The sequence below is a fragment of the Emys orbicularis genome, chromosome 6 (genome assembly GCF_028017835.1).
Source record: "Emys orbicularis isolate rEmyOrb1 chromosome 6, rEmyOrb1.hap1, whole genome shotgun sequence".
Classification (NCBI taxonomy): Eukaryota; Metazoa; Chordata; order Testudines; family Emydidae; genus Emys; species Emys orbicularis.
In genome coordinates this window covers 106,729,740-106,757,635 of record NC_088688.1, presented here as the reverse complement: position 1 = coordinate 106,757,635, position 27,896 = coordinate 106,729,740, and the positions used below count along the sequence as shown (strand labels likewise).

At 40.1% G+C, this 27,896-nt stretch overlaps 1 protein-coding gene across 1 annotated transcript in view; it reads left to right on the top strand.

The window, feature by feature from the left end:
• The window catches only part of CCDC171 (coiled-coil domain containing 171), a 224,415-nt gene that overhangs the window by 53,126 nt on the left and 143,393 nt on the right, over window positions 1-27,896 (top strand). The window contains exons 8-11 of the mRNA XM_065406609.1: window positions 7,994-8,086; window positions 9,327-9,487; window positions 16,373-16,511; window positions 26,384-26,486. Of these exons, the coding sequence (XP_065262681.1) occupies window positions 7,994-8,086; window positions 9,327-9,487; window positions 16,373-16,511; window positions 26,384-26,486 (496 nt within the window). The remainder of the gene's footprint in view (window positions 1-7,993; window positions 8,087-9,326; window positions 9,488-16,372; window positions 16,512-26,383; window positions 26,487-27,896) is intronic.

Genomic DNA, 27,896 nt, shown 5'->3' with positions numbered 1-27,896 from the left:
AATCTGACCTAATTACTTTGACTTTTACGTATCCTACCAAATAGATTACCCTGCATTGGCTTGGCAGGCTTGATACCCTGTGGGTGGTCCTGAAGGAAACTTTCTGAGGGGTGCCTTGCAACCCTTATCTTGTCTTTCTAGAAGCCCTAGATCATCAGGTGAGCTAAGTTACTGAAGTTCCCATGTTGTCCTTCACTAGTAATTCATTGTGAATCAAAGTGCAGTACAACTCTCAGCAACTGTTGCTGCATTCTGAAGCCTCAATTAACTTATTTAAACAAGAAGTTTACCAGTCCACTGATAGAAGGGTTGTTTTTTTGCAAGGTGGATTTGATTTATATCAAATTGATTTAAATCATGATTTAAATCACTAGTCAGGAAGACTCGCTTTAATCATGGATTTCTCCATAAAAGTGAATTCTTGTTGGTTGTTATATCCTTAATACATATTCTTCACAACTCAGAGATAGATGTAGGTTTCATTTTTAGAAGGCACACTCTATACATTTTTAAAGTGATTTATTTTGAAAACTTTTCAGATTAGTTTTACAGCTATATCAGAAAATGAATGATTGTTTGGTTATTTCATTGACCAAAGGTAATTGAAGCAGATATTTATGAAGTCATTGGGAGGTGAACTACCACAGTTCAACATGTTAATCATTAATATTTGGAGGATTTTCTTGCCATGCTGTATTAGGAGGAGAACATCACCAGACAGGCATTTAAATTGTTTTATTTAACTAAAACAACCACATTATGTATTCTGGATTTTTTTTCTTCCAACAACAAACATATAATATTTTAACAAAACAAGCATATGAATTTTTGAATTTAAACATTCAAGTTTTTTAAAATCATGTTTGTTTTTCTTAAAATTGTTTTTAACAAATAGTTAAATGAAATATTAAAAAAAAAATTAATCAACTATGTCAGCCAGGTCAACATGAGAAACTTAAAATATTGGCTTCTGCAGCTAACTCAATCGTCTTCACCTTCGTTTTCCTGTTTGTTCATAATCTGGAAAAGAAAAACAAGCTTTCCTGCTTTTTCAGGTCCCAAACGATTTCTCAAATTGGAATGAATTAGTCCAAAGGAAGAAAATATTCTTTCTACACCGGCAGTAGCTGCTTCTGCCGGTGAAGTGAGATTATCACTTCAACAGTCTCTGAATCCAAGTGCTTAAGTGATTTCCACCAGTTCACTGGTGTGACTTTCTTTAAAACATCATCAGAAAACACATATTTCTTGAATGGTTCACCTTTAGATCTGAAGTTTATTATAGTTGGCATTATGGAGGGGTGATTGCTGGATGTCCATGTCATAGCCAACTCCTCTTCTTCAGCAGTTAAGGTTTGACCCTGGTACCAAGTATTGAGAATATTTGCAAGAAAATGAGCTGGAGATAGTGCTTGTCCCACTGGTTTTTTAATGCTTGTAATTTAACTCTGTCATTGCATATTTCTCTTTTTAAGATCTCACTCAGTTCCTTCCAAATTTCAACAGTGTCAGCAATAAAACAGCTATTTCCCTGCATTTTGTTCAAAGCTGCAGAAATAGGTTTCAGGGTACTCAGCATGTGTTCAACATTTCTCTTAAGCCCAATGTTGAGAACTTTGGCTGGGACAGTGCCATCTATTTTTCATGATTTTGTTCACAAACTGTCATCAGATTAGGCCAGTTCTTGATATAGTGCTCAAAACAGTCCACTACTGAGTTCCATCGCACATCTTGTGGGAGAGTTAGCGTGGTTCCTCCCACTTTTTTCAGAGCAGCTGCTGCAAAGTGGTTGTTACGGAAGTATTTTGCAGTTTCAACAACATTAGCCTTTATTTCTGGAACACTGAAGTCTTTGGCTAGGAGGTGCATCAAATGAGCACTTGAACTGTGTGTTATTAGCTTGGGACTCTCTTCACTCTCTTCTAAATAATTTCTTCTCATCTTGGATACATTTGCAGCATTCTGTGACCAAGCTGCTTACTAGACATTTGAATTTTTTTTCACAGTTTGTTATAGCTTTTACTGCTACTTCTTGTAAGTATTCTGCTGTGTGTGCATTTCCTGATGTATCAATTGTTTCTGTAAGGAAGACATTCCCTTCTTCTGTTGTCACACAAGCACATACAATAGGATCATTGTGGACATTGCTCCACCCATCAAGACTCAGGTTAACAATTTTACCTTCTAGACCTTTTGCACACTGCTCAATTTCTCTTTCTTACACTTTATCCAGCAATTTGTCTGCAACAGTTGCTCTGTTGGGTGGACTGTTTCCTGGTCTTAAAGACTGAACCATGTTAATGAAGGGAGGATTCTCAATCATACGGAAAGGAGAGTTTGTTGTATAAACAAGCCGGGCAATTTTTTCATCAATTACCTCTTTTTGTAATCTGCTGGTTCTTATCACAAATTTATCTATGATTGTTTCTGAATGATGGAGATTTTTTCTTTTTGCTATAGGTGGCTATGTGACATACATGATGTGACTGAAACACTATCATTGGCAGATAATTCTGAAACTATAGAAAATGATGGTGATCTTGAAGGTGGATAGTCTTCAGAATCCTGTATGTTGAGGATGGATTCTCCTAAACAAAATAAGTCAATGCAGTTATTTAATTATGACCATACTGCTTATTTAGTATTACTGATTGCATTCACTGAGGCTATGTCTTCACTACCCGCCGATCCGGCGGGTAGCAATCGGTCTATCGGGGATCGACTTACCGCGTCTAGTGAAGACGCGGTAAAATCGATCCCTGATCGCTCTGCCGTCGACTCCGGAAATCCACCTCGGCAAGAGGCGGCAGCGGAGTCGGCGGCAGCGCGGCAGCGGTCGACTTTCCCGCGTCCTCACCGCCGGGTAAGCCGACCTAAAATACGCAACTTCAGCTACGGTATTCACGTAGCTGAAGTTGCGTATCTTAGGTCGGACCCCCGCTGTAGTGTAGACCTAGCCTGACACTCAGTACTACCTATCTCATAGAACTGGAAGGGACCCTGAAAGGTCATTGAGTCCAGCCCCCTGCCTTCACTAGCAGGACCAAGTACTGACTTGCCCCAGATCCCTAAGTGGCCCCCTCAAGAATTGAACTCTCAACCCTGGGTTTGGCAGGCCAATGCTCAAACCACTGAGCTATCCCTCCCCCCTTTAAAGGTGAAATTGTAAAAGGAAGATCTACCTATTTCAGCTCTTTATTTTTTATCACAACTGCATCTAAAATGATAGTCCCATAGAGTAACAACTATATTTTTTGCTCAAACATGAGAATTCAAGAATAGTCCAGAAGGAAGACAGGCAGTACTTAAGAAAGAAGTATGAAATAAAAATGTTTACCAACCTGAAGATCCTGCATGTTCAGACATGTTCCTTTCATCATCTTCAACGCAGCTTCCTCCTGAGAAGGAACACTTCTCATTATGTTGTTTCATTCAGGCAACCAGGCCTTGCATTTCTTTGTTGCACTGTTTGCATTTTGCATGCATGCCTGTCTTACCTAGAGGTAGAGGAACTTAATTAAAATAGTCCCAAATTGGGTCTCTTTTACCGCCTGCTGCCATTATAGATTTTTCCCTTCTAGTGAGAGAATGGTATGGTAAATCTCAAATCAATGACGGTTACACTCAGAAAGACCTCAAGACTTCTGGAATATGCTGCTCAAAACTTTTGGAATATGCTTTTCTACTGCCCGTCCCTCCCTTCTCATATTTATCTCCAGACGACTTCTCCTTGTCCAGATCTGTTCCACCCCCAATAATCTTCTATTCATTTAACTTCTTGAAACTTTGCACTTTTAGAGAGAGGTAAGGGATTGACTCTGTGTACACAAATTTGCAGAGGGACAGTAGGGTTGAGGTCTGTTATTTCTCACCTCTATATATAATTTATTTATTTAAAAACATTTTTGCTGTTAATAAGCATGTTATCTCTAGAGACACAAATCCACAGTTTGAGAACTTCAAAACTAAGCATCTCTGATGGTATCTTCTAGACTGAGCACTGAGTCCCATTGGGTAGATAGAAAGATTAACCTAAATCTATACAGAAGCCCCTGAAACTCCATAAGATTGGGTCCCTAACTAGTTCCATGAACTATTGGAACTCATTTACAAAACTTTTTTTAAACATTACATGAATATATTGTCTCATACTATAGAATTAGAATTTATAATCCCTATTCCATGATGAGAGATCTTTGAGCTATAATAGTTTTAATTAAGATAAGTTTTTTCCTCAAAAAGCATTTTATCAAAAAAAAAATTCAATTTTAAATACAAAAAATCGGATTTTTTTTAAATCATTGATTTTTATCCACCCTGGTTTTTTGGAAGCATTTTTTCATTAAAAACTAAATTTTACAAGGAATTAGTGACTAAAAGCAGAATTGGGAGTCAGGATTCCTGGATTCTGTCTCCAGCTCTGCCAAGTAACTGTGTGATCTTGGGTAAGTCTCTGTACATAGGCTCAGTCATCAAAATGAGTATAATAGTACTTACCTGTCTCTCAGATTTCCAGTTCGCAGTTTACATCCATCTTTCCACAGTGTGCACAGGGACTTGCTAATAACACCTTAGGTTATCTAATTTACTTTTCATTATGTATATTTTGTTTACTTTTGTAGTGTCTCAGTTTGTATAAGGAAACTAGACTCACCAGTTTGACATTTTTGTAAAAGCAAGTTACTCTTTCTAGTTCTCTTGCACTAGCACGGTGTTGCATGGAAATGCTGGGAGATGTTAAGCAAATCTTCCTAACTCACTGTTGCAGGTATCTCATTAACTGTACTGTAGGTGTAAGGGAAAGTGAAAAGATTTGCTCTCTGGAGAGGATGAAAGGGTCCAGGATCTGGACTGAACTGTCTTTGGGGAGGAATGCTAGCATTGGGGAGAAGGCTTGTGTTGGAATTTGTTTGACTGTGAATTTCTTTGTAAATAAGGCAAAATTCCTGGGCAGATGTAAATTTTGACCCTATGCACAGTTTGTGGATTTTCTTATGGATAGGGTTGACAACTTTCGACTCGCACAAAACCGAATACCCTTGCCCGCCCATCCTCTGAAGCCCCGCCCCTTCTCCATGGCCCCGCCCCCACTCACTTCATTTCTCCCTCCCTCTGTTGCTCGCTCTCCCCACCCTCACTCGCTCTCTCATTTTCACCGGGCTGGCTCAGAGGATTGGGGTTTAGGAGGGAGTGAGGGCTCCGGCTGTGGACTCTGAGGTGGGGCCAGATATGAGGAGTACAGGGTGCGGGAGAGGGCTCCGGGCTGAGGCAAGGTGGTGGGGTTTGGGTGGGGATGGCTCCGGCTGGGAGTGCAGGCTCTGGTGTGGGCCGGGGATGAAGGATTTGGGGTGCAGGGGGGTCTTCGGGTTGGGGGGGAGCTGAGGGGTTCGGAGTATGAGAGGGGGCTCTGGGCTGAGGCAGGGGGTTGGGGTGTGGGAGCAGGTATGGGTTCTGGGCTGGGGGTGTGGGTTCTGGGGTGGGGCCAGAAATGAGGTGTCCAGGGTGCGGGAGGGGGCTCCGGGCTGGGGTAGGGGGCTGAGGTTCAGGGTTGAGGGATTTGTGGTGCAGGAAGTGGATCAGGGCTGGGGCAGGGGGTTGGGATGCGGGGGGATGAGGGATCTGGTTGGGAGTGCGGGCTCTGGGGTGGGGTGAGGATGAGGGGTTTCGGGTGTAGAAGGGGGCTCCGGGCTGGCACCGAGGGAGTATCAGGGCTGGGGCAGGGGGATGGGGCACAGGAGGGAGTCAGAGGTGCAGGCACTGGGTGTCATTTACCTCAGGCAGCTCCTGGAAGCAGCAGAATGTCCCTCCTCTGGCTCCTACATGAAGGCACAGCCAGGCAGCCCTGTATGCTGCCCCGTCCTCAGGCACCACCCCTGCAGCTCCCATTGGCCGCCGTTCCCAGCGAATGGGAGCTGGGAACCGGCGCTTTGGGTGGGGGCAGCACGCGGAGGCCCCTGGCCCCTACGCCTAGGAGCTGGAGTGGGCACATGCCACTGCTTCCGAGAGCCACGTGGAGCCAAGGGAGGCAGGGACCCTGCCTTAGCCCCACTGTGCCACCAGCTGGACTTTTACCGGCCTGGTCAGCACACTAACCAGGATCCCTTTTCGACCGGGCATTCCGGTCAAAAACTGAACATTTGGAAACCCTACTTATGGAGTACGTTTGGAAAGCTACTTACAGTACTCTAGTGTTCATTCCAGCTTTAGGTCTTCAACAGGATTAGGCACCAGCTTCAGAACTTTCTGGTTTTTCTGTGTTCTCCAAGGAACCTGTAATATGCAAATATGAAGTAGTCAAAAAAATTTCACTCACTCCTAGGAGCTTCTGTAAAATACTTGTTAATATTTCAATTTCTTCTGACAATCCTAAATATTCTGAATCCAGAAAAAGCCAAAAATATTTGCTATTTTGTCTTACCTTTCCAAAATCACTAACAGTGAATACAGTTGTGTGACTTCCTGTGTGGTTAGATTAAAACCTAGTCCTCCAACATTCTCTTTTTTCTCTTGATTGCACTAGGTGTGAAGAAGGAAATTTGAGACCAGCTAGTGGTAGAAGGAGTTTTTGACAGTTGTGCTGAACTTGAGGCCACAAAATAGTTGTAGGATTTGTTCCTTCACTGGACTCAATCATCCATCCACGTGAAAGACCCTAGTAGTGGTAGAAAACAATATAGTTAAGGTTGCAAATCAGTTTCCATTATACCAAGACTTCAGTCATTTATTTTCTAAAATATTCAGCTGAAATTTTCCAAGCTTGGTCTCTGCCTAAATGTCAATGATTATTTTGTTTTGTTTTTATTTAATGATGATTTTGAGAGAGAATTCTTCAGGTTTTTCTTATTTATTTATTTATTTATTTAATTTTTTGAGTCACACAAGGGTTTAAAATATACCTAAAATTCACACTGCCTCTTCCTCCCTGGTATATATCATTGTTCCTTTTAAAGGTCAATTTCGCCCCCCGACAAGCTACATAAATTTGAAAGTAGAAATTTGGTATGGACATAGTTCATAATGAGTTGTATGCACCTTGCTAAATATCGGTGGGAAATTTATTAGAAATAAAGTTGTGAACGTTTGAAATTGTACTCGGGCACAAGTGCAATAGAAAATCCCATTAACACTTGAACTATAAGATTTAGCATAGATGTGCTGCACATGTGTGTACAGGTTCAATTGCAAAGTGAGATAACTAATCAAAATGGGTTTTAAACAGCCAGGATATTTGCTAAACAAGTTATCCACTTCCTCTTCTCCTCACTAAAGCCTAGGAGAATGATCATAGGATAAGGACCCAAGCCCTAATAATACTTTACAATTAGATAGCATTTTAGAAATATTATATAGGCTTCATAACATCCTAAGGTAAAGAAGTTGTGATTTGTCGGTAATCGCATAGCAGTTTATTTATAGCATCTTGATTAGCACCAAAATCTCTTTTCTGCGGTCCCAGACATTAACCATAGTCCCTCCCAAACAAATCATACTGTCTTAACTATCTCATCACTGAAATGAAGATTGTACATTCTATACTGCAAATCTCTGTCTGGACTGTATTATATTGTGTTCAATTGGCAATTTCTTAGTAATACAGAATGTTGAGCTTTCAGTCTTATCTGCTCATTATTTGACTTCTGAGTGCCTCATTTCTCAATATTAATATTGCATTAGTAATAGATTTTTTGTATGGAACACAGTAATTAAATAGAAAAATAATTTATCAGTACTGGGTGTGTGGGGGTTTTTTTAGTTGTTTTTGGTGAATTTGGCTAAATTCCATTCTTTTGATATCTGTGTATATTTTTTTTTAAATAAACATGTAGCAGTGATAAAAACCAAAATAGCCTAACAGCAGGGAGTGTGGATTCCTAGTATAATAAAATAGTGTTTACCTAAAGAATCCTACACCTTGAAAATCCTTTTTAAAATCATAGTCCTATTTAAGTTAATATCTGTCTTTTGGGAATGTAAATATTTTTCATATTTTTAGGCAGCTACTGTGAGAGTGAAGAAATTGGAAGAAAATATTGAGGCAGAGAGAGCAGCACATCTGGAATCCAAATTTAATTCTGAAATTATCCAGGTAAACCAGTGTCGAATATTTGTGGAATTTCCACAGTTTATGATGGAGCAGCTAGTAGATCTGTAAGGCCCCAATCCTGAAAAGATTTATGCCTGTGTTTAAATTTATATATGTGAGTAGTCCCAATTCAGTAGGACTATGTACACTGGCAGCCTATGGAGAAGTTTTTGCAGAAACAAGGCCTAAATGTGTACTAGTTATTGCATGACTGTAGGGAAAATTTTTAAAAAATTGTGGCAAAATTGTCAAAAGGAAATGTCCTGCTATTAAAACATTCCTTTACTGTTAAAATACCCAATAATTATATTTTTGCCAGGATTGCTGATGGAACTGAATGAAGGTGTAAAGCACATATGCAGCTGTTTCATGGGAGCAACAAACTATGTAACTCAGTCGGTAGTTCTCTCTGAAACTACTGTTTAAATATGATCTTCAGTGAGCAGATTTGAACTTCAGACAAAATGGTAGTACAGTATTGGCAGATAATAAACGTGAGCAAGCTTGCTACATATTCGTCAAAATTCAAATTTTATATTATACTCGGCTTGCTCTAGATGGTCTTTCAAATAAATAGTTAATCACAGTTTACTTTAAAGAACAAACAAGGAAACTTAAAAAGGTGCTGAACTCATTTTCAAAATTTATGCTTTTCATTATTTGTGCTCTTTTTGCATTTGGACTAACTAGTGTCATTTTGTAGCCCATTTTATTTTCTTGTTCTTGTACCCTCTAGTTCTCACTGGAAACACTTTTTAAAATGACCATTACACTAATATAAAAAAGAATAAAGAAAAAATATATTAAATTTTCCTCCTTTACAAAATATAACTGAATTGGGAGGGCAAATTTAAGACTGGTAAGATTTTCTATTAGTAGTTGATGCACATGGAGTTGTCACATTTCTGCTCTCCATTGTATGGAACTCTAATCTTCACTATTAATCCTGTGCTTTATGTTTTAATGGAACTGGTTTCATGTACAAAAAATAGAAAACCTCTGACAAACCTTACCAGTGTACTTAATTTAATTAATAAAATCTAAATTCCACCAAAGTATAGTAGTCTGAGTAAAAGCACCTTATATCTTTTTATTTTTCTCTGCTCTTTATGGTAGGTATTCATATCCCTTTGTGTGCTTAGTGCTCCCTCACTCACACACAGACACAGCAAAAGAGAACACTGCTGAAGATTAATGATAGCTTTCCCTAACTTGCTTTAATTGCTTTCTTATCATTTGGTAGTTAAGGATTCGAGACCTTGAAGGAGCTTTGCAGGTAGAAAAAGCCAGCCAAGCAGAAGCTCTTTCTGATTTGGAAATGATCAAGAAAGAGTTCAAAGAGGTGGAAAATGCATATGAGAGAGAGAAACGTAATGCCCAAGAGAGCTTGGAAAAACTCAATATGTAAGTTTATTTATCTACTAAATGTATTGTAAGCCAGCAGTAACAATGTGTGTAGTATTATAATTTACATCCTTCTTAGGTTGCAGTCACTAGAAGATGACATGATCACACACACTTGAACAGGCCTGACATTCCATCAGTGCTGGTACATATACACACTGTGGGAAGATGGAGAAATGTAACCTATTGTTATATGGATCATTTGCAAAACATTCATATTGGGACGCTTGCTAGCAGCGTTGCATGTGACAACATTTTTTTTTCATCTTAGCAAGTTAATATGGATTTATTTTTGTTAGGGCAATTCTAATTTACAGATTTTCATAGAGAAGCTGCAGATTATTCATGGCGAGGAATGCCTCTTAGCTTTTGTATGCAGTGTTGTTGTAGCCATGTTGGTTCCAGGATATTAGAGAGACTAGGTGGGTGAGGTAATATTTTTTATTGGACCAACTTCTGTTGGTGAGAGAGAGAAGCTTTTGAGCTTACACGGAACTCTTCAGGCCTGGGAAACTTGAAGCAGGTTTTTTCAGGGTATTTGGGTGGCTTATTCCATGATGCAATCTGCTTCTCTCGTGGAGTGGTGTTGTTTGGTAAATGTTGTTTTGAGTGAGTTAAGGTGTATATCCCAGAGCATATTCTGTGGTATCTGTGTGCCTGGCTGTAGATAAGAGATTTTTTGGTGTGTTTGGGGTGGTTATTGGATCTGCAAAGATAGGTGACTCTCCGCCCAGGCCTAGCCTGGACCTGCAGTGACTGGGGGAGAGGCACCTATCCCACGGTCCTGGCCCTGGCCCCAGCTCGAGCCCCAGCCCCAGAACTGCCATGGCGGGGAGAGGTGCCTCTTTCCCCCCCCCCCAGCCCAGGTTTTGCTGTGGGGGGAGAGAGCTAGGGGAAGTCCTCTCTCCCTGCTGTAGTCCTGGGGCAGCCTGCACCCCAAAGCTCTCATCCCCAGCCCCACCCCAGAGCCTGTACCCCCAGTCAGAATCCTCAACTCCCCCTCCCCCACACACCCTAGCCCTGTGCACCAGCCCTGAGCCTCATCCCACGCTCTGAACCCCTTGGCCCCACCTCCGCCACATTAATTTTGTTTTGTGCACCAATAAGGAGGTGATGCGTCACACATCACCTCCATATTGGTGCACAAAACAAAATTTATTCTGCCCATAGGTGGGAAAAATTAGAGGCAACACTACCCCAGACTCTCTTGAATCATGATGATCATGGTTGTTGCCCTCAGGAAAGGGTGAATTCATATTTTACATTACCTGGATGACCACCTGCTCAAGGTACCATCATTCTAGCTTGGCCAGAGCCACCTTCCCTGGCCATTCTGTCTGTATCATCAAATACAACACTTCTAGGATTTTTTTGGATCTTACACAGTAGGACAGAGTTAGATTCCGTGAGCCCGTGGCCCAGATGTTATTGCATGACCGTAGTATATTTTCTCACCCAAACTTTACAAGGACAACATGTCTTCTCAGCTCTAGTTTTGGACAAAATAAAGCCCCTCAAATCAGCTTATCTAAACCATGGTCACCTAAGAATATTGATGAAGTTTCATTTTTCCAAATTTATCCAGCTATCTTGCAGTTTTCAGAGAACTCTTTGATTCTACAGACACCTCTTCGTCACTCTGCTCTTGTCTCAAAGAACTCTTTCCCCTTTCAGCCTATAATTTTGTTAGAGCTTCTCTAATGGTCCATTATGGTTCTATGTGGCTCAGAATCTCAAAATTAGTAAAATCTCAACTTCTGAGTGGTTAGAAAACTTTGATCCCAAGGTATGATTTCTTTCCTTTTTGGAAAAAGAGTGAGTGTGTACAGACATGGAGTTGGGATTAGTAAAGTATCTTTTATTTACAGTATGTACAGTTACTACAGAAAATAGCTTTGAACAGTTGCTAAAGGAAACATATTGGGTGTCTATAATCAGCACAAACAGACTTTCAGTGTTTATGCACTTATTTTGTTTGTATCCTGTGCATAGTGTAAGCTTGAACTCCTCTTCACAATACACCTTTTGTTTGATATGATTGCATGCTCCAGGTGTCACTTAAAACTGGGGAATGAGCCTCTCTGGTTGGTGCCTGCCCACTTTAGAATGTCTTAGGGGGTTTTCAGTACCAAAGGGGCTCCCTTTCTTAAACACAAATGACCACATTTATCCCTGGTGTATCTTTGGTGGAGTTAACCAAGGAACTCAACTATCCCAAGAATCTGCTCTCTGCTGTTAAATTCCATGGAGGCATGAATATTTTGCAAAAATTCATCGTTCTACAAATGGTGACGCCTCCCAAATACACTGTAGTATTGATTTGTCTCAGTGACTTCCTACATGAGCTAATTGGTTTTCATTTGGGAGATTTCTGCAATATTTTAACTTGTTTTGATGCTTTCCTTTTCACCTTGTGTAAAACTTCATTAAATGTATGAATTTGATCGTTTTACAATTTATGGCATAATAAATTTGGGATAAGAAGTAGAATGCATGCTCTAGATCTTACAGTCTTTGATCTAAATATTGATGAACTTTGTGCTATGTATTAAACTTCCTTTATGAGATAACCCATATATAAACATATGTGACTGCTTTAGTCAAAGATTATGTTAATTAGTTTATCTGTCAATGCTACTTTGCTCTTACTCTCCCCGTTAACTTATCATTGTATGTGGTATCAAGTCTGTGAATCCAACTCTTAGATTATTTCAGTCAAGATCTTGGAATCAACCAAGAAAGTGATTTTAAGGCTGGAGATTGGTGAGGCTACATGGCAGAGACTTTAGGCTCCTAATGTTTTAGCTTGAGTAATTCATCTTCCAGTCCCCAGTCCTCCTCCCTCTTGGTACCTAGAACACTGTAGAATCCACTGAAGTCCACAAAACTTAGGAAACCAATTATCTCTTATTGTTTTAGCTGTCCTAATATGACTGTTAAAGGAAAATATTTTACTGCTTTAGTAAAAATTTCCAGAGGCTTTCTCTTTCCACTATCCTTTCCTTAGGTATTTTTTACTTCTTCCAGGAAATATTTAGTCTTTCAATATAATTTTCCTAGCAGCTTTGTACTGTTCTGTTTTCTTAAAAATGTCATACTCTTCTAGTACGCACTTTTTCCCCCCAGCTGTTTTCAAACTGCACAAATATTGTGTTTGATCAGAGGTTCCTAAACTGTGATCTGTGGAACGCTTGCAGGTGGTCACATGTTGCTTGTTCCTTTTCCATGCTTTCATCTGCTAAATCTTATGAAAAGATATCTAAAAATACATACATATTTTTTCATTTAAGAAACTGCTGTAATTGCCACAGGGATCTTATATAATTACAGATGTGTAGGGGAGGTGGTTCATGCAACTATCGCATGAACCTCCTTTCTCCCCATTCACAGCCTTTTTATATAAACATGGTTGCCACCATGAAAGTTTGTGATTTTTTGGTAGGTCTGGAGTTATCAAAAGGGAATATTTAGAAAATGAAGACAGGAGGGAAGCAAAGTAGTACCTTTGCATTAGAATGCTCTTTAATGATCCATAACAGCCTAACTTGTTGCCATCAGGTTTGCCCACTGACTGTGGTCATCTGTTTTTTCCCCCCCTCCATGCTACAATTCTTCTGTTTTTTTGGTTTGTCCTCTCCACCACCATTTTACATCAGAAGTCTATTGAGACCAAGCAAACATCCAAAAGTAAAACGAAATGCTTACCTCTGGAATGTTTCCTAATCTTGGACTCTGGCATGACTTCAGAACGGGATAGGGTGGTGTAGAGAAAGGACTTTGTATCCCTGGCTTCCTCAGCATGCTTCACTGCAAAGAGGAGAAAAAAGGGAAGGCCAGTATCGGATCTAGGTCATTTGAAAGAGGTCCCATCTGCTATTTGCTACACCTCTGTTTTTTCTCTTCACATTTAGTGTTCCAAACTATCAGATCTCTTACGCTAAAACAGGATGCAAAAAAATAGTTATGGACCTTGCTTTACCAATCTAGAAGCAAAAGTTGGATAATGGAAAAAATTCACAGGCGCTTTTATTTTTTAAACGAAAAAGGGGTTAAGATCACCTAAATTGTTCCACACATAAAATTGGGTTCTGAGAATAAAACAAAAAGTGGCTTGGATACAGTACTGTTTGACTTTCCATTAATTTTGTTTTATTAAAGTAACTCTGTGGGTTCTGCCTTGGCAATTATTGTTAGTAGGGACATGCACCTGCAAGTGCTATGCACACTCAACTCCTGTTGTCTTTACTGGGACCTGAGGCATCTCAGAGCCTTGCAAGCTCAGACCATACATGTGTTTATTAATAGATTTTTGTGGACATAGTACAATAGCATTATTTGATCAGATGTGAATATGGAATGTTGTCTAGTGATTACAGCATGGGGCTTGACATTCAAAGTCTGGGTTTTATTGACTTCCTCGGTGGCCTTGAGCAGTCACTTAACTTGTCTGTGCCTCTATTTACACCTTTGTGAAATGGGAATAATACATACCAATATAACAGTGATGTTAAGTCTTAATGTTTTAATTGCTTTGATATTTGAATGTGCTCTGGAAACAAAAATTATAATAATGATTTAAGAATAAAAATTAAACCTTATAGAATTAGACCACGTTTTCATGATTCTTTGAACATCTGTTTGAAATTTTGCAAATTGTTCAAACTGTACAACACACAACTTAGAATAGCACACAACCAGATTTAATACACAATATATGGATAGTTTGGGTGCTATTGTTGCACGTTAATTTAATAATGGTTAAAACCGGCAAGACTTCAGTCTTGAGGCAACTTCGGAGCTAATGGAAGTGGTGAATTTTTTGTTTGTTAAATGTAATCTACTCCATACCAGGGCCAAATTTATTTTTAAATTTATAATTTACACTAAATCATTATACAAAATATTGACAACAATTATAAAAAAAAATTCATAACCATGTTTTTAGCTGTCTTTCAAAATATCTTTAGATTTACACAAATTTCAGTGTTCTGTTATATTGTAATTGTTCATAAGAATAATTAAATAAAAATTAAATTGCATTCAACTGTCTCGGATCTAATAATCTGTTGGATCAATATCAGAATCATTATCTAAATTAAGAGACCTGCTTTTCTTTAAATTGAAAAACAAAGGTTTTTGCATAACCATAATAAAAGTATAATATTTTTTGGCCTTAAACCTAAGCTTGGAAAGAAATTAGAAAAACAGGAAAAAATGAATAGCCAATTTTTCCTTAGGGAGCAGCAATTTTTTATATCTAGAATTACTTTTAGAAATATTTGGAAATATATTTTGACTATGGCTAATAATCAACTTTATTTTGATAAACTAACACTGGATTGTGAGAGGACATAACTGTTACAGTTATGACACCACTCGAATTAGAGATATTGATCTATAGATTTAAGTACTAAACCTTTATTAATTATATATTTCAATTGTAAAAATAAATAAATTAGAAAACCAAAATAAAATAGCCAGATACAAATGGCATAGCCATTTTAGAGCTTAATTAACATACTTGGTTAGTACGTTAGACATGGAGAAAGAATTATCGATTCTAGCATCAGAACTAAACAGTAGTGTTCTACTGTTTCACCTCAATTGCTGATCTGGGCAATTTTATTAGCTGCTGTATCAGCATGACTTTTGCCAATTGAGTATTTTACAAACAAACACAGCCCTCCCTAGGGTTGGGAAGGTGAGTTCTTCCTCCAGAGAACCCAAACTCACTCAAGAGAAGTGCCAGTTTAAAGTCAAACAGTCAAACTGCAAGTCTTGTAATAAAGTTTAAAAGAAACAGACCCTTACCAGAGTTCCTTCCTCCCAACTATTCCTGAGTTTCCAGACTCTCCCCAAAGATCTGGTGATTAAAGTCAAAAGCAAACAAGTAGAGTTCTCCCTGACTCAGAGGGGCTGTTGGCATCGTCAACCTCCCTCTTATAAGGGAGAAGATGACTGCTACTATCTTGCCACCCCCTTTCCCATTACGCTTTGCTGTGGAGGCCTACAAGTCTCGTCATCCTCTGGGACTTGGGACTGCATTTCCCAGGATTCCCTCTGACGAAAAGTGCAGAGAGCCCTGACTCTCTCACACTTCAAGGCTGTGGTCCTCTGCCCTAGACAGAGTCAACAGTCTGGGTTCTCTCCCAAGCCACAAACTGCCACCACGGAACAACTTTCCTTCTCTCAGTGATGATTTCCCTTGTCCCACAAGTCTGTCTTGGATGGCTCATAAAGCATAAACATTCTTTACAGCAAATAGACAAACAAACAAATTCAGGGGAAGATCCCACTGTTAAAATTCTAAAAGCAAGGAATAGGATGGGATTTCTCACTCCGAACTCCTGGACATCACTTCCAGTGACAGTGAGTAATGAGGGTAATAATGTCCCTAGCATTTAGAATTCAACCATTGGTAGATGATTGTTTGACATTAAAATCCTATGCCACACAATTTAGAATAGAACATAACCAGATTTCATATAGACACTGTGGGTGCTACTGTTACGTTTTAATTCAAAGCTGGTTAGGCAAGACTTGCCTGGAGACTGAATAAGAGTCAATTTCTGAGGTAATTGAACTGTGGTGAATTTTGTTCATTAAATGTAATCTAGAGGCCACATCAAGACCACTAAACCTATTTTACTTATGACTGCAGGCATAGTACAAACACCTGGTTATCTTAAGGGGAGGTACTATTTCTTTAAAGGCTTTCATTTAAGGAGTGGATTTTTTTTTATGAAAAAAAGTAAAGCCAAGTTTTAAAGCCTTATGGCATGAAAACACGATATATAATACATCTGTCAATTGTGTTTAAAAGTATATAATGTTGGTTGACAAAAATATATTTGAAAAACCTGTTCTAACACTGAAACTTTTCAGATTCGAAAAAGAGTATTTTTCTACAAACAAGCAACTAAATGAAGAGATTGAGGAAAAGAAGAAAGTAATTACACATCTCTCTGAGAGACTCCAGGATAATGAAAAAAGTTGCAAAGAATTACAGGAGGAACTTGCAAAGGTAAGAGAGAAGCCCTGTGGCACTTGCTTTATTGGACCAGCAGATGACATTGTATATTTTACTATATAAAAAGCTGAAGAATGTTATGAAAATGATTTGATTGCACTGTAGGCCTAATCTAAGGGTATGTCTACATTTAAACTGCTACAGAGGCACAGCTGCAATGGTGCAGCTGCATGGCTATAGCGCTTCAGCCTGGATGCTACCTACACCTACGGGAGGGGTTCCCCCATTAGCATAGTTAATCTACCTTCCCCAGAGGTACGTCAACGGAAAAACTCTTCCATCGTCCTAGTGCTGTCGACAGCGCAGGTTAGGTTGACGTAGCTATGTGTCTCAGGAGAGTGGGTTTTTCACACCCTAAGAGATGTAGGTGTGCCGATTGCAAGTTCCCCGGTATAGACCAGCTCTAAAGCTCTGCCACTGTCTTGCTAGTATGGCTTTGGGCAAGTTACTTCACCTCTGTGCCTTAGGCTATGTCTACACTATACATAGCAGGGAGGGTGCCATCTGCTTCTTGCTGCTGAGAGGAATCTTGCTAGTCAGTGAGCTGCAGCAAGGGTCTGCATCAGAAGGATCATCAGGCTTGTTGCAGTCAATTAAAGAAAAGGGAAACTTGGTAGGAGGAACATTATATATATCCACCCATGAGGAACACGGTCCCAATTTGATTACTTTCCTCACCCCGGATTTTATGCTCAGACCTTTTCAAGCATAAAGTCACAGAACAGGACTTTACTATAACAGGGTTTAAAAGAACTAGATACATTCATGGAGGTTAAGTTCATTGATGGCTATTAGCCAGGATGGGTAAGGAATGGTGTCCCTAGCCTCTGTTTGTCAGAGGGTGGAGATGGATGGTAAGAGAGAGATCACTTGATCATTACCTGTTAGGTTCACTCCCTCTGGGACACCTGGCATTGGTCACTTTCAGTAGACAGGATACAGGGCTGGATTGGACCTTTGGTCTGACCCAGTATGGCCATTCTTATGTTCTTATGACTTCCACCACTCATGCAAATCTTTGGATTTCTTGCATTGCTCTCTTGTCTGCTCATTTCAATGTTTAATACTTTACTTCTGTCGTTACTTCTCCCTTGTCTTTCTCCCACTTGTCTCAAAATTGTATTAGTAGGCCACTGCAGGTACAACTGCAAGACCTCATAAGGGGACGGGAATGGTAAATTACTCATTTCACTTTTGTCTAACCCCAGCAAACAAACTGGTCACAAGTGTTTTTTTTTTTTTTTTTTTTTAAATAAACCAAATGGTTGATGATCCCTGGGTTTGTATTTATTTAGATTATTTAATGACTCAAATAAAACATAGTATTGCTGAGTCATATTTCTTATTCAGACTGCTAACAATGCCCCTTCAAAAACTGGTAAGCTAATAAACCTGTTTCAGCAAAAACTTTACTCTGTACCCTCCTGGATTGGCTGTTTCAATTGAGTGTTTCCTCCCAGCTCCTCTCTTTCCTGAGAAGAGACCAACTTCTTCCATCTAAGGTCAAGGTACTAAGGGACACTTGCTCTAAATTAAGCCATCCTCTCTAAACCCCACAGAACCCATAAGACAGGAATGCAACAGTGCCTCTTTGGCCACTGCCAATAGCTGGCTGATGTTTATTAGTGTAAAATTAGAGGTGGTGAGCTGCCGGCTGTGATGATTCTCAATGGAACCTGGGTGAGTACATATGCTCGCCATGTCATCTCTCTCTCTTGCTCTTTTTTCCTCCACCTATCTCCCTTTTTTTTTTTTTACTTTGCTTAGGAGGGTGTAAATTACACGTATATGCTTTTTGCCACTTGAGAGGTTAAGACTTCGGAAGAAAATCCTGAATATAGTTTATGGTAAAGCAGAAAGGAGCCCTCAAAACTAGCATTGCAGTATGACTGCAAGGGACATATTGGTTAGGTGGAAAAAGCTGCTGAGTGACTCAAAACCTCAAGATTGCCTTGAAGAGGCAGAAATATGCAAGCCACCTTTTAAAAGGCTTGTTCAGGAGAGGTATTCAAAGCCCCTTTCTGGATTAGATTTTTTTTTTTAACTCATCTTAGTATTTTTCTCTGAAGACTTTTGTTTTTTATTTGAGAAGCTGGAATAGGTAGAGTGTGGTCTTGGTTTTTTCATGCTGAAGAGTTTTTTTTTTTTTATCATTTTTGTTGTTTAAAGCAGAAAGCTCTGGCTAAAAACTGAAATATATATGATATATTTTATTACCAAGCTGTCCTTTTTCTGAACTGAAATTGTCAGTGGGAGAAATGTTAATACTTTTATTCTCTTGTATAATAATTACCGGTACTTTCTCTCATTCTTTTGTTTTAAAGTTAGACCTTCTCAATGTCTATTTTTTTCAGACTCAGATAATCTCATTCTATGGTTTCCCACTGATCTGTCTAATACAATGATTTTGTTTTAAAACATTTCAGGAAATATTACCAAACATTTTAAAATATTTTAAGGACAAACTCTTGGTTTTTGAAGTAACTTGTGTTGGAACCAAGCTCATTCTTTGGAAACTTGTATATTAAAAAGAACATTTGTCTTTATGGCTCCACTGCATATAAAGTAAAGCAGTTATGCTGCTTTTAATTTAAAAGTTCAGCATGTTGCAAAAGTCTGCCACAAATCTGCATGGATCAAATGTGATAGAATCTGTTAGTACCAGACAGGATTGCCTGGGCAATATTCAGTATGGGCAAGATCTCAAGATTTCCTTGTGTTATTGTTAGGGAAACTGTTTTCAGACTTGTTATTCTTTCCAACTAGTGTTTTAAGAATCTAGAGTTTGAAGAATAAGAATTTGGAAGAATGGGTATATACATTGTGGTTCAGAACTGGCTTTAAATCAAAATGGCTCCATCTCTATTCTTGGCCTCTTAAAAAAATAACTTGTGGCTAGAATTGTTTTTCTAAAGATGCTTTTGGATTTCAATTCCTGCCATCTAGCACCAGATAAACCCTAACTTTTAGTTGTTGAAGAGAAGGGGAAGTTGAAGCTTTTTATTTTGTGTGGACGGAGTTGTGAATGTACATAGTGAAGGTTCTGGGAATTTATCATTTTATTAATAAAGTATATTAGGAAACAGAATGAACTTTATTTTCTAGTGCAAACTTACTTTAATGAGAACATTTAAACATACACCTCTACCCCGATATAACGCTGACCTCGGGAGCCAAAAAATCTTACCGCGTTATAGGTGAAACTGTGTTATATTGAACTTGCTTTGATCCACTGGAGTGCGCGGCCCCGCGTGCCCCCCCCCCCCGAGCGCTGCTTTACCGCGTTATATCCGAATTCGTGTTATATTGGGTCACGTTATATTGGGGTAGAGGTGTATATGTTCCTGGATTTTTCAAATTCCTCACTAAAATGTCAATATTATTTCAATAAACATTTTTCCTGTGTTGGTATGTCAGCCATATATAATATTTGGAGATTCTGAAAGAATGCTTAGCTGCTTCTAAACTATTAAGAATTGAAGGTCATACCATAAGTCACTGCAAAGGTACTTCCTGTAGATTGGCAATATCTCAGATTCTGTAACAATGAAGTCAGATATGTTGATAAGCAGAGTATAAAACATGATTAGTTAATGTTTGTACCATGTTTTGAAGATATGAAGTGCTATATAAATGCAAGGAACAAATTCTGCTCTCAGTAATGCTGATATTAATCCAGAAAAAAAATTACTTATTCTATTCTCTGCTGGACCTGTCCAAGATTTTGTCGGGTTTTTAAAACTTGGGAGGGGGCATTCTTATTCAATTGAAGAGTCCTGCTGACTACAAAAACCAATCTAGCATAATTCTTGTTTCTTTTATCCTAACGGAAGCCATCCTCTGGAGTTATAGAGTACCTACAATACACACATACTTGTTGCTCTATTATTTAGGCTCTGATTCAGAAAAGCATTCATATTCAGGATGACATGTTCAACATGTGTTTGTCCCATTGAGGTTAAGTACATGCCTAAGTGCTGTCCTGCATAGGATAGACTTAACTGCTTGTTTAAGTGCTTTTCTGAATCGAAGCCTTAGTGAAAAACAGAGGTCTCTCAAACAGAGATGGCCAAATTTTCGAAGTTGTGCATCTAAATTGCACCTGAAAAATATATGTAATTGCATGTACAAATGGTTATTTATTCAGGTAAAAAATTGCATGTGCAGATGTGGGACTTGTAACTGTAATTTGTACACATGAAATGTTAACTGGTAAAACTTAAGGAGCCACCTTTGGGAAATTTTGCTATATAAAACCAATTTTAGTGTAATGATTTCTTCTATCATACTGTTCTTCCCTACAGGTGTATCTTGGGTTTGTAGTGCACTGGCATAAATCTCCAACCAAAGTTGCAGCCATCTTGTGGAATTTTAGTTTAGGTGGTTAACCCTTAAAAAGTTTGATGTATAAATACATTATTGTATTACTTTCTTACTCAATGCTGGGATTTTCCAAGGAGATGGAGGGAGTGGGGAGCTGAGAGCCCCGGCGGCAGCCAGGCTCCCAGTAGGGAGTGGGGGGCTGAGAGCCCGGGCTCTCAGGCCCTCTCACTGCCCCTCTTAAGTCTGTGGAAGCGCTCCTGGTGAGGACGTGCTCCTGGTGAGGACGCGCACCACTGACAGAAGGAGGAAGTGTGGACATGAAAAACCACAGTAATTACTGTGGTGGCTGTAAGTTGAACTAACATAGGTTGACTTTAGTTTGTAGTGTAGACATGCCCTAAATCCCTCCTTCATGTGGAGTCCCCCTGAATTTCTTGTCCTCTCACACGAGGGACCTAGTGTAGCTCTGTTGCGTTTACTCCTTCCTCAACTAAGGAATTTCCTACGGAGCAGCACTGGTCTTAGAACTATTGCTTCTACTTGCAGATAGGGATGCCAACTTTCTAATTGCACAAAACCGAACACCCCTTCCTTGCCCCTTCCCTGAGGCCCCGCCCCTTCCCCAAGGCCCCACCCCTGCTCACTCCAGCCCTCCTTTCTCCGTCTCTCGCTCTTCCCCACTATCACTCACTTTCACCGGACTGGGGCAGGGGGTTGGGGTGTGGGAAGGGAGTGGGGGCTGCGGGTGCGGGCTCTGGGGTGGGGCTGGGCATGATGGGTTTGGGGTGCAGGAGAGGGCTCTGTGCTGGGATAGGAAGTCGGGGTGTGTGGGGGGATGAGGGCTCCAGCTGGGGTTGTGGGCTCTGGGGTGGGGCCAGGGATGAGGAGTTTGGGGAGCAGGAGGGAGCCCAGGGCTAGGGCAGGGGTTGGAATGTGTATGGGGAGGAGCGGGGTGCAGGCTCCAGGAGGGAGTTTGGATGTGTGAGGGACTCTGGGCTGGAGTACGTGGTTGGGGTGTGGGAGGGGGTCTGGGATGCGGGGTCCCAGCGGCACTTACTGCAGCTCCCAGGAAGCAGCCACCAGGTCCCTGCATCCCCTAAGTGCATGGGCAGCCAGGGAGGCTCTGCACACTACCTTCATGCCACCCCCACAGCTCCCATTGGTTGCGGTTGCCAACAAATGGGATCTGTGGAGCCGGCGCTGGGGGCGGGAGCATTGTGCGGAGCCTCCTTGGCCACTCATGCGCCTACGGGCCACAGAGGCCTGGCAGCTGTTTCCGGGATCCACACGGAGCCAAGGCAGGTAGGGAGCCTGCCTTAGCCCCGGGTCCCCAATACACCACCGACCGGACTTTTAACGGCCCAGTTGGCGGTGCCAACCGGAGCCACAACGGTGCCTTTTTGACCAGGCATTCCGGTCAAAAACTGGACATCTGGCAACCCTACTTGCAGACTCAGTACTCAGAAAAATATCTTTACAAGCATAAGGACTAGAAACATTTTTAAAAATGTAAATGAAAGCTTAGATCTTGCAAAAACTGGTGGGGGCACCATGAATACACCCAGCCTGACCTCTAGTGTAGAACCTTACTCATTCTCATTAAGTACATGCATTAGGAAACTGAGAAACCCTTTGGTATATTCTCTGCAGTGCACATTCACATCTATGCTTAGGTTTTCCACTTTGCAAATTTAAGGGAAAAAAATCATAGGCTGCAATGATGGGGGAGAGGGAACTGGAACAGGAGTTAGAAAGGAAGGAAACTAAATTGTTTGTGTGTAAAATATAGAAGATCTGGCTAGTTTAAGGAATTTCCTTTTGATCTTTACTGCAATTGAAAAATAGATACTGAAATTGGCATGGAGACTTATGGACACAGTTAGCAAATGTGAGTACAGAGAAACGATGAAGACCGAATGTACTGACTAAAATGTGGTGAATTTAAAAAAATGGAAGGCTCAGGGGGGGAAAAAAGTACATTTGTTTAGGCATGCTTATAAAAAGACTTTTCTGTGGGCTAGATTCAGTATGACCTTGTCTGTACTAAAGTGGCTTATATTAAAAAGAAAGCCTTTCTCTTACTGTGATATTGACCATACTGTTATATTTTCCTATTGATAGTATGCACTGTAAGGTAAATCCTTCTAATGTATTTGCATCCTGTGGAAAAGATAATCCTTTACAATATATTTGTATTGGCGTTCTGCAAATACAAGCACTTGTGTATATATGGATTTCAGTTGTGTTGGAAATTCTTTGTGAAGTGTAGTACAAACTATCACATAAGGAAACCCATGTAAATGCTACAGGGGACCTAACACTGAAACGCACATGAATAATATATTAGTAGATATACAGCACATATAATTAAAATTGAAACAGTAAAACACATTTTATAAAATATTTAAACTGAATAGGGGAGAACACAGCAGAAAATTGCATATATTTGTCCTTGTTTGCCAATGATATGCTATCAGCTCATAAGAGAGCTTTTTGGGGGCCGACATTTCCCACATTGGAAAAACTGATTGGATCCTTGGATAAGTAGTAGTGTGTTGGTCTGTATGTAATAGACAATATAGTAGAATTTTCTCGGGGCTATGGAAAGTAAACTTCCTGTGCTATGAACAAATAGGAAGGAAAATTTATTCAAATAGTGAATCATAATTTTAGAACAGAAGATAAATAATGAGTAACTGGTCAGGATCAGAAATAGGAGATATGGACCTTCTTTCTTCACCACCCCTTCATTACAAGGATGTTATGAAAAGGGTACTTTTAATTATTGCTTACTTCTGACTTAATCCTTTCCCACTTGTTGTCCAGACAGATGTCATTTTTTTGACTATAGACTTCTTTAATTGTAAACTCTTTGGCAGAGACCATGTCTACATATTCATTTAGACAGGGACTAGCACAATGGCCCCATTCTTGCTGAGGCCTCTGGGTGCTACCATAATATAAATATTTGATTATAGTCATCTGGAAGCTTCAGTAGCTTTCAGAAATACTCCTGTGCACCTGAAACTCCCATTGGATACATCTACACTGCAATAAAAGACCCGCAGCATAGCCACAGCTCTGAGACCCTCCTCCCTTGTGGAGTCTCAGAGCCTGGGCTTGGGCTGAAGTCCAGATGCTGACCCAGCACCTGTGTCAGCTGACCCAGGCTCTGAGACTTGGTGCCACAGGTTTTTTTATCGCAGTGTAGAAATTCCCATTGTTTCTCATGAGGGCTGAGCTCTTAAATGCTACTATATGCATATGTAGCATATGTTTTAAAAATTAAGTAACTAAAGTTAGAGGGTTCTTTTGGCAGATTAATATTTAACAGAATATTAATATAATATACTCAGGGAATGTCTACATTACAGAGCCTTGACTGGTATAGCTATGCTGATATAGCAATGCCGACAGTTTGTGGAAAACAGCGTAAGCCAACAGGAGTTCTTCTGCCAGCAAAGCTAAACCACCTCTCCACATGACACTAGCTATGTCAACAGAAGCACTCTTATGTTGGCATAGTTGCATCTATGAAACCGGGGTTTTTGTCGGCATAGCTGTGTCAGCTAGCAGTGTGATTTCTCCTCCCCCCCCCCCAGCACTCCTAGCTTACATAGCTGTGCCAGCAAAGCTTTGTAGCATAGGCCAGGCCTTATATTCTACTGAATCTGGATGTACCAGAGTGAAGTAAGTGAGATGTGCTTAAAGTTAAGTGCATCCACAAATACTTTGCTGGATTGAGGCCTTAGTATTCCTGTGAATATCCCAATATAGCCTAATGACAGTGAATGGCAATGGCTCTTGCTTAACTTGTACAGTATTAACAAATTTAAGCTTAATTGTCAGAGATCGGGACATGGGTGGTCATGCCTAGTGGTTGGAGCAGGAGTCGATAGCCAGTAATAGGTGTCCAGGGTCAGAGCCAGAGTCAAAGTCCAAATGCCAGAGCCGAGGGTCAGAGCCAAAGTCAGAATTCAGGAATTGGAGTTGAGCATCAGAGCTGGGTTACCTTGAGTGAGACAAAGCAGGGGCAGGATAAGGTCTGAGGCAAGGACAGGACTGGGTCAGAATTAAAAGTAGGAGAGGAGTGGGACTGGAACAAGGTGGGAGCAAGTCTGGGGCAAGCAGGCTCAGGAGCTATCACAGCCACGTGCAAATGTTTTGAGCAGCTGCTGAACTGCTGCTGCTGGGCTTAAGAGCTAGTCAGCTGACTCTTCCCGTCAATGAGGTGGTGCAGCCAAGCAAGCAGCCTAGGACAGGCCAGCTACACTTGTTAAGCTTCCCAGAGACTTGCTGTGCTGTGGGCTCTGAATCATTCCTGACATTAATGAGTGCATATTTGGCCAGTGTCAAGTGCATAATGTGCTCCTGAACTAAGTGTGAAATATTAAATTCACGTTTTATTAATATTCTTTAAAATATTTTTCATATGAAAAGAAAACATGTCATATGGTACCTCAATATTTGTAACTACATAATAAGTTTACTTATCTAAACTCTTGCAATTACAAATCTAGCCCCTCCTTCATGACTGCAGGGTCTGCTGCACAGAGGAGGGAAAAGTGTGATATGAGGTGTGGATGGAGGGTGTGGCCACAGGACCTACTGCTATGCTGATCCTCCCACTCTTCCCCAGTGATAGTGGAGTATGGTGCTAAATCAGCTGATAGGCTGAAGCAGCCTTTGTGGATTGTCTGTGCAACTATTAGACTGGCTTGTGGGAAGAGTGCCTCTCCCATTGATCTGCCCAGCCCGTCTACTCAAGTTGGATGCTGGGCTGCCCTTTGAAGAAGAAACAATAATCGATGTGACATAACTATTATTTGCAATTTTATTTTATTCTAAATCTTTTCAGACACTTTAATATTAAACTGTCCCTCGAAATAGCACCAGCCCTATAGTTTGAACAACAGCCTACCCACAAGGTCCCCCAGTGAAAAGCTTATTGAAAGAAAATCCAGTGCTGGGACTTGAAGTGTTCTCCATTATTCCGTTGCTTCTGGGACATCAATCTCAAAAACTCTGCTTTCTAGTTAAAGAAACCACTATCTAGCAAGGAGAATATAGCTAACAATTGCACTTGGCAGCGTGCAACTACAATAGGTATGGGCTTTCCAAAGCAGCAGATCCTTGATTTCCATCCCATCTTGTCAGAAGCATTGTGCCTTTCCAGATGTCCTTGCACAGTGCAACAATTAACTTTGTTGTTTGTGTACATAGGCAGCAGATAACGATTTTTATGGCAGGAAGAGAAAATTACTATACTCTTTGAAACTTTACTAATTCTGACTGCTTGAAGGGCCCACACACCCCTCCCCCAGTTTTTATCCCAAATGCATGTTAAGTCACACTGAAACACTGTTTTAGCTGTTTGTACCGTCATGTTGTACCCGCTTGATTTCAGGAAAAAGTAATGATGTGCAATGTGTCTTTTTGTATAATTTGTCCTACAGTAAAAATGTTAATTGTAACACAAGTCTTTTTTTTGTTTACCACTTTAATATTTTTTTTTCCTTCACCCATCCCCCTGTCAAACAAAGGCCAAGAAACGCCAGGCCTTCCTAACAGAGATGTGTGAAAACAATGTGAGAGAACTGGAGTTACTCTTGGACAGCTTTACTATGTCAAGCCAGCGGACAGCAGGTTAGTTGAAGGTATAAAATGACAGATGCATCTGTCAGTGTTCCAAAGTCACTACATTGTGGGAATTCTGCAGATGCCTCTTGCATTCCCTCTTCTCAACATGCTTTGATTTGATGACATGATGAGAGCAGTTCTCACAGCAGTCAAGTGGCCTCGCTAGCTGAGAAAGGGTGACGGAATGTGGGCCTGCTGTTGTCAGCCCAGAACTTGATTTACAAGTGCTGGGATCTATCTGATCGGTCAGAAAAGGGCTCACTTGCTGTGCTCTAAATCCAACTGAGAAAAAAGTCTGTACAGTCTACCTGCAAGGGGAACAGATGTTTTGACTGAACTGAGCCAAATTCTGAGGCAACCTTCAGCAACTTAAAGGTCACATATTCATAAAGGTTATGTAGGACACAGGATGTAACACAGTTCTCTTTATAGCAGTACTTTGTACTCTAACTGAGTTGCATTCATTTAATTTCAAACAGCATACCGGTAAATATTTTTCCGATTAGTATAGAAATCTGAAATTGAAGATTTAGCATCACTCTACCATATACATTATATGGTATTATCTGTAACATACTACTCTACAATTGAGATGGGGACTGAGATAAACAGGAATTATTGAGACACCATTAATTTGAAATCTAGTAAATTTATTTTTAAAAAGGGGGTAAAAGTAGTTTTAGGTACTACAGCTGACCGTTATTTCCCCTGTCAGTTTTTGTGATTTTTACAATCTTATGTTCTTCTTAAAAAAAAAAAAAAATGTTTTTCTTTCTGGTTGGTGTATGGAACATGCACATTCCTATACAAGGGAACCAGTCAAACAAAGTATTCACAAAGTGCTGTCAAACACACACAGTAAATGAACTGAATAAATAAAGAAATATTTTCCTCTAATCTTTGTTATAATCATCTTAGGAATTACAACTCTACCTCGATGTAACGCTGTCCTCAGGATCCAAAAAATCTTACCGCGTTATATTGAACTTGCTTTGATCCACCGGAGTGCGCAGAGCCCCCTCTCCCCCCCCCCCCCCGGAGCGCTGCTTTACCGCGTTATATCCGAATTCGTGTTATATCGAGTCGCGTTATATTGAGGTAGAAGTGTACTTTTTACAAAAATAGGTAAAACATGTTGAGAAAAGGGGTTTATTTAAGTTCATGTTAAACCTAATGTGCTATGTGGTGCTATATAAATTATATCTGCATTTCTGCAATATCTAGCAACAAGATACATTGAGGGATGATGTGGCAGCCTTTCATTGATTTTTTTTTTTTCCCCTTTATTTTCTCTGCATTTTTGGCCAAATAACGTTGTGACAGACTGATAATTTCCTACAATATCCTGAATGAACTTTACTGAATTAACTTAAACCTTAATGAATTAGTTTTAACATCTTTGGAGTTCATTGTATT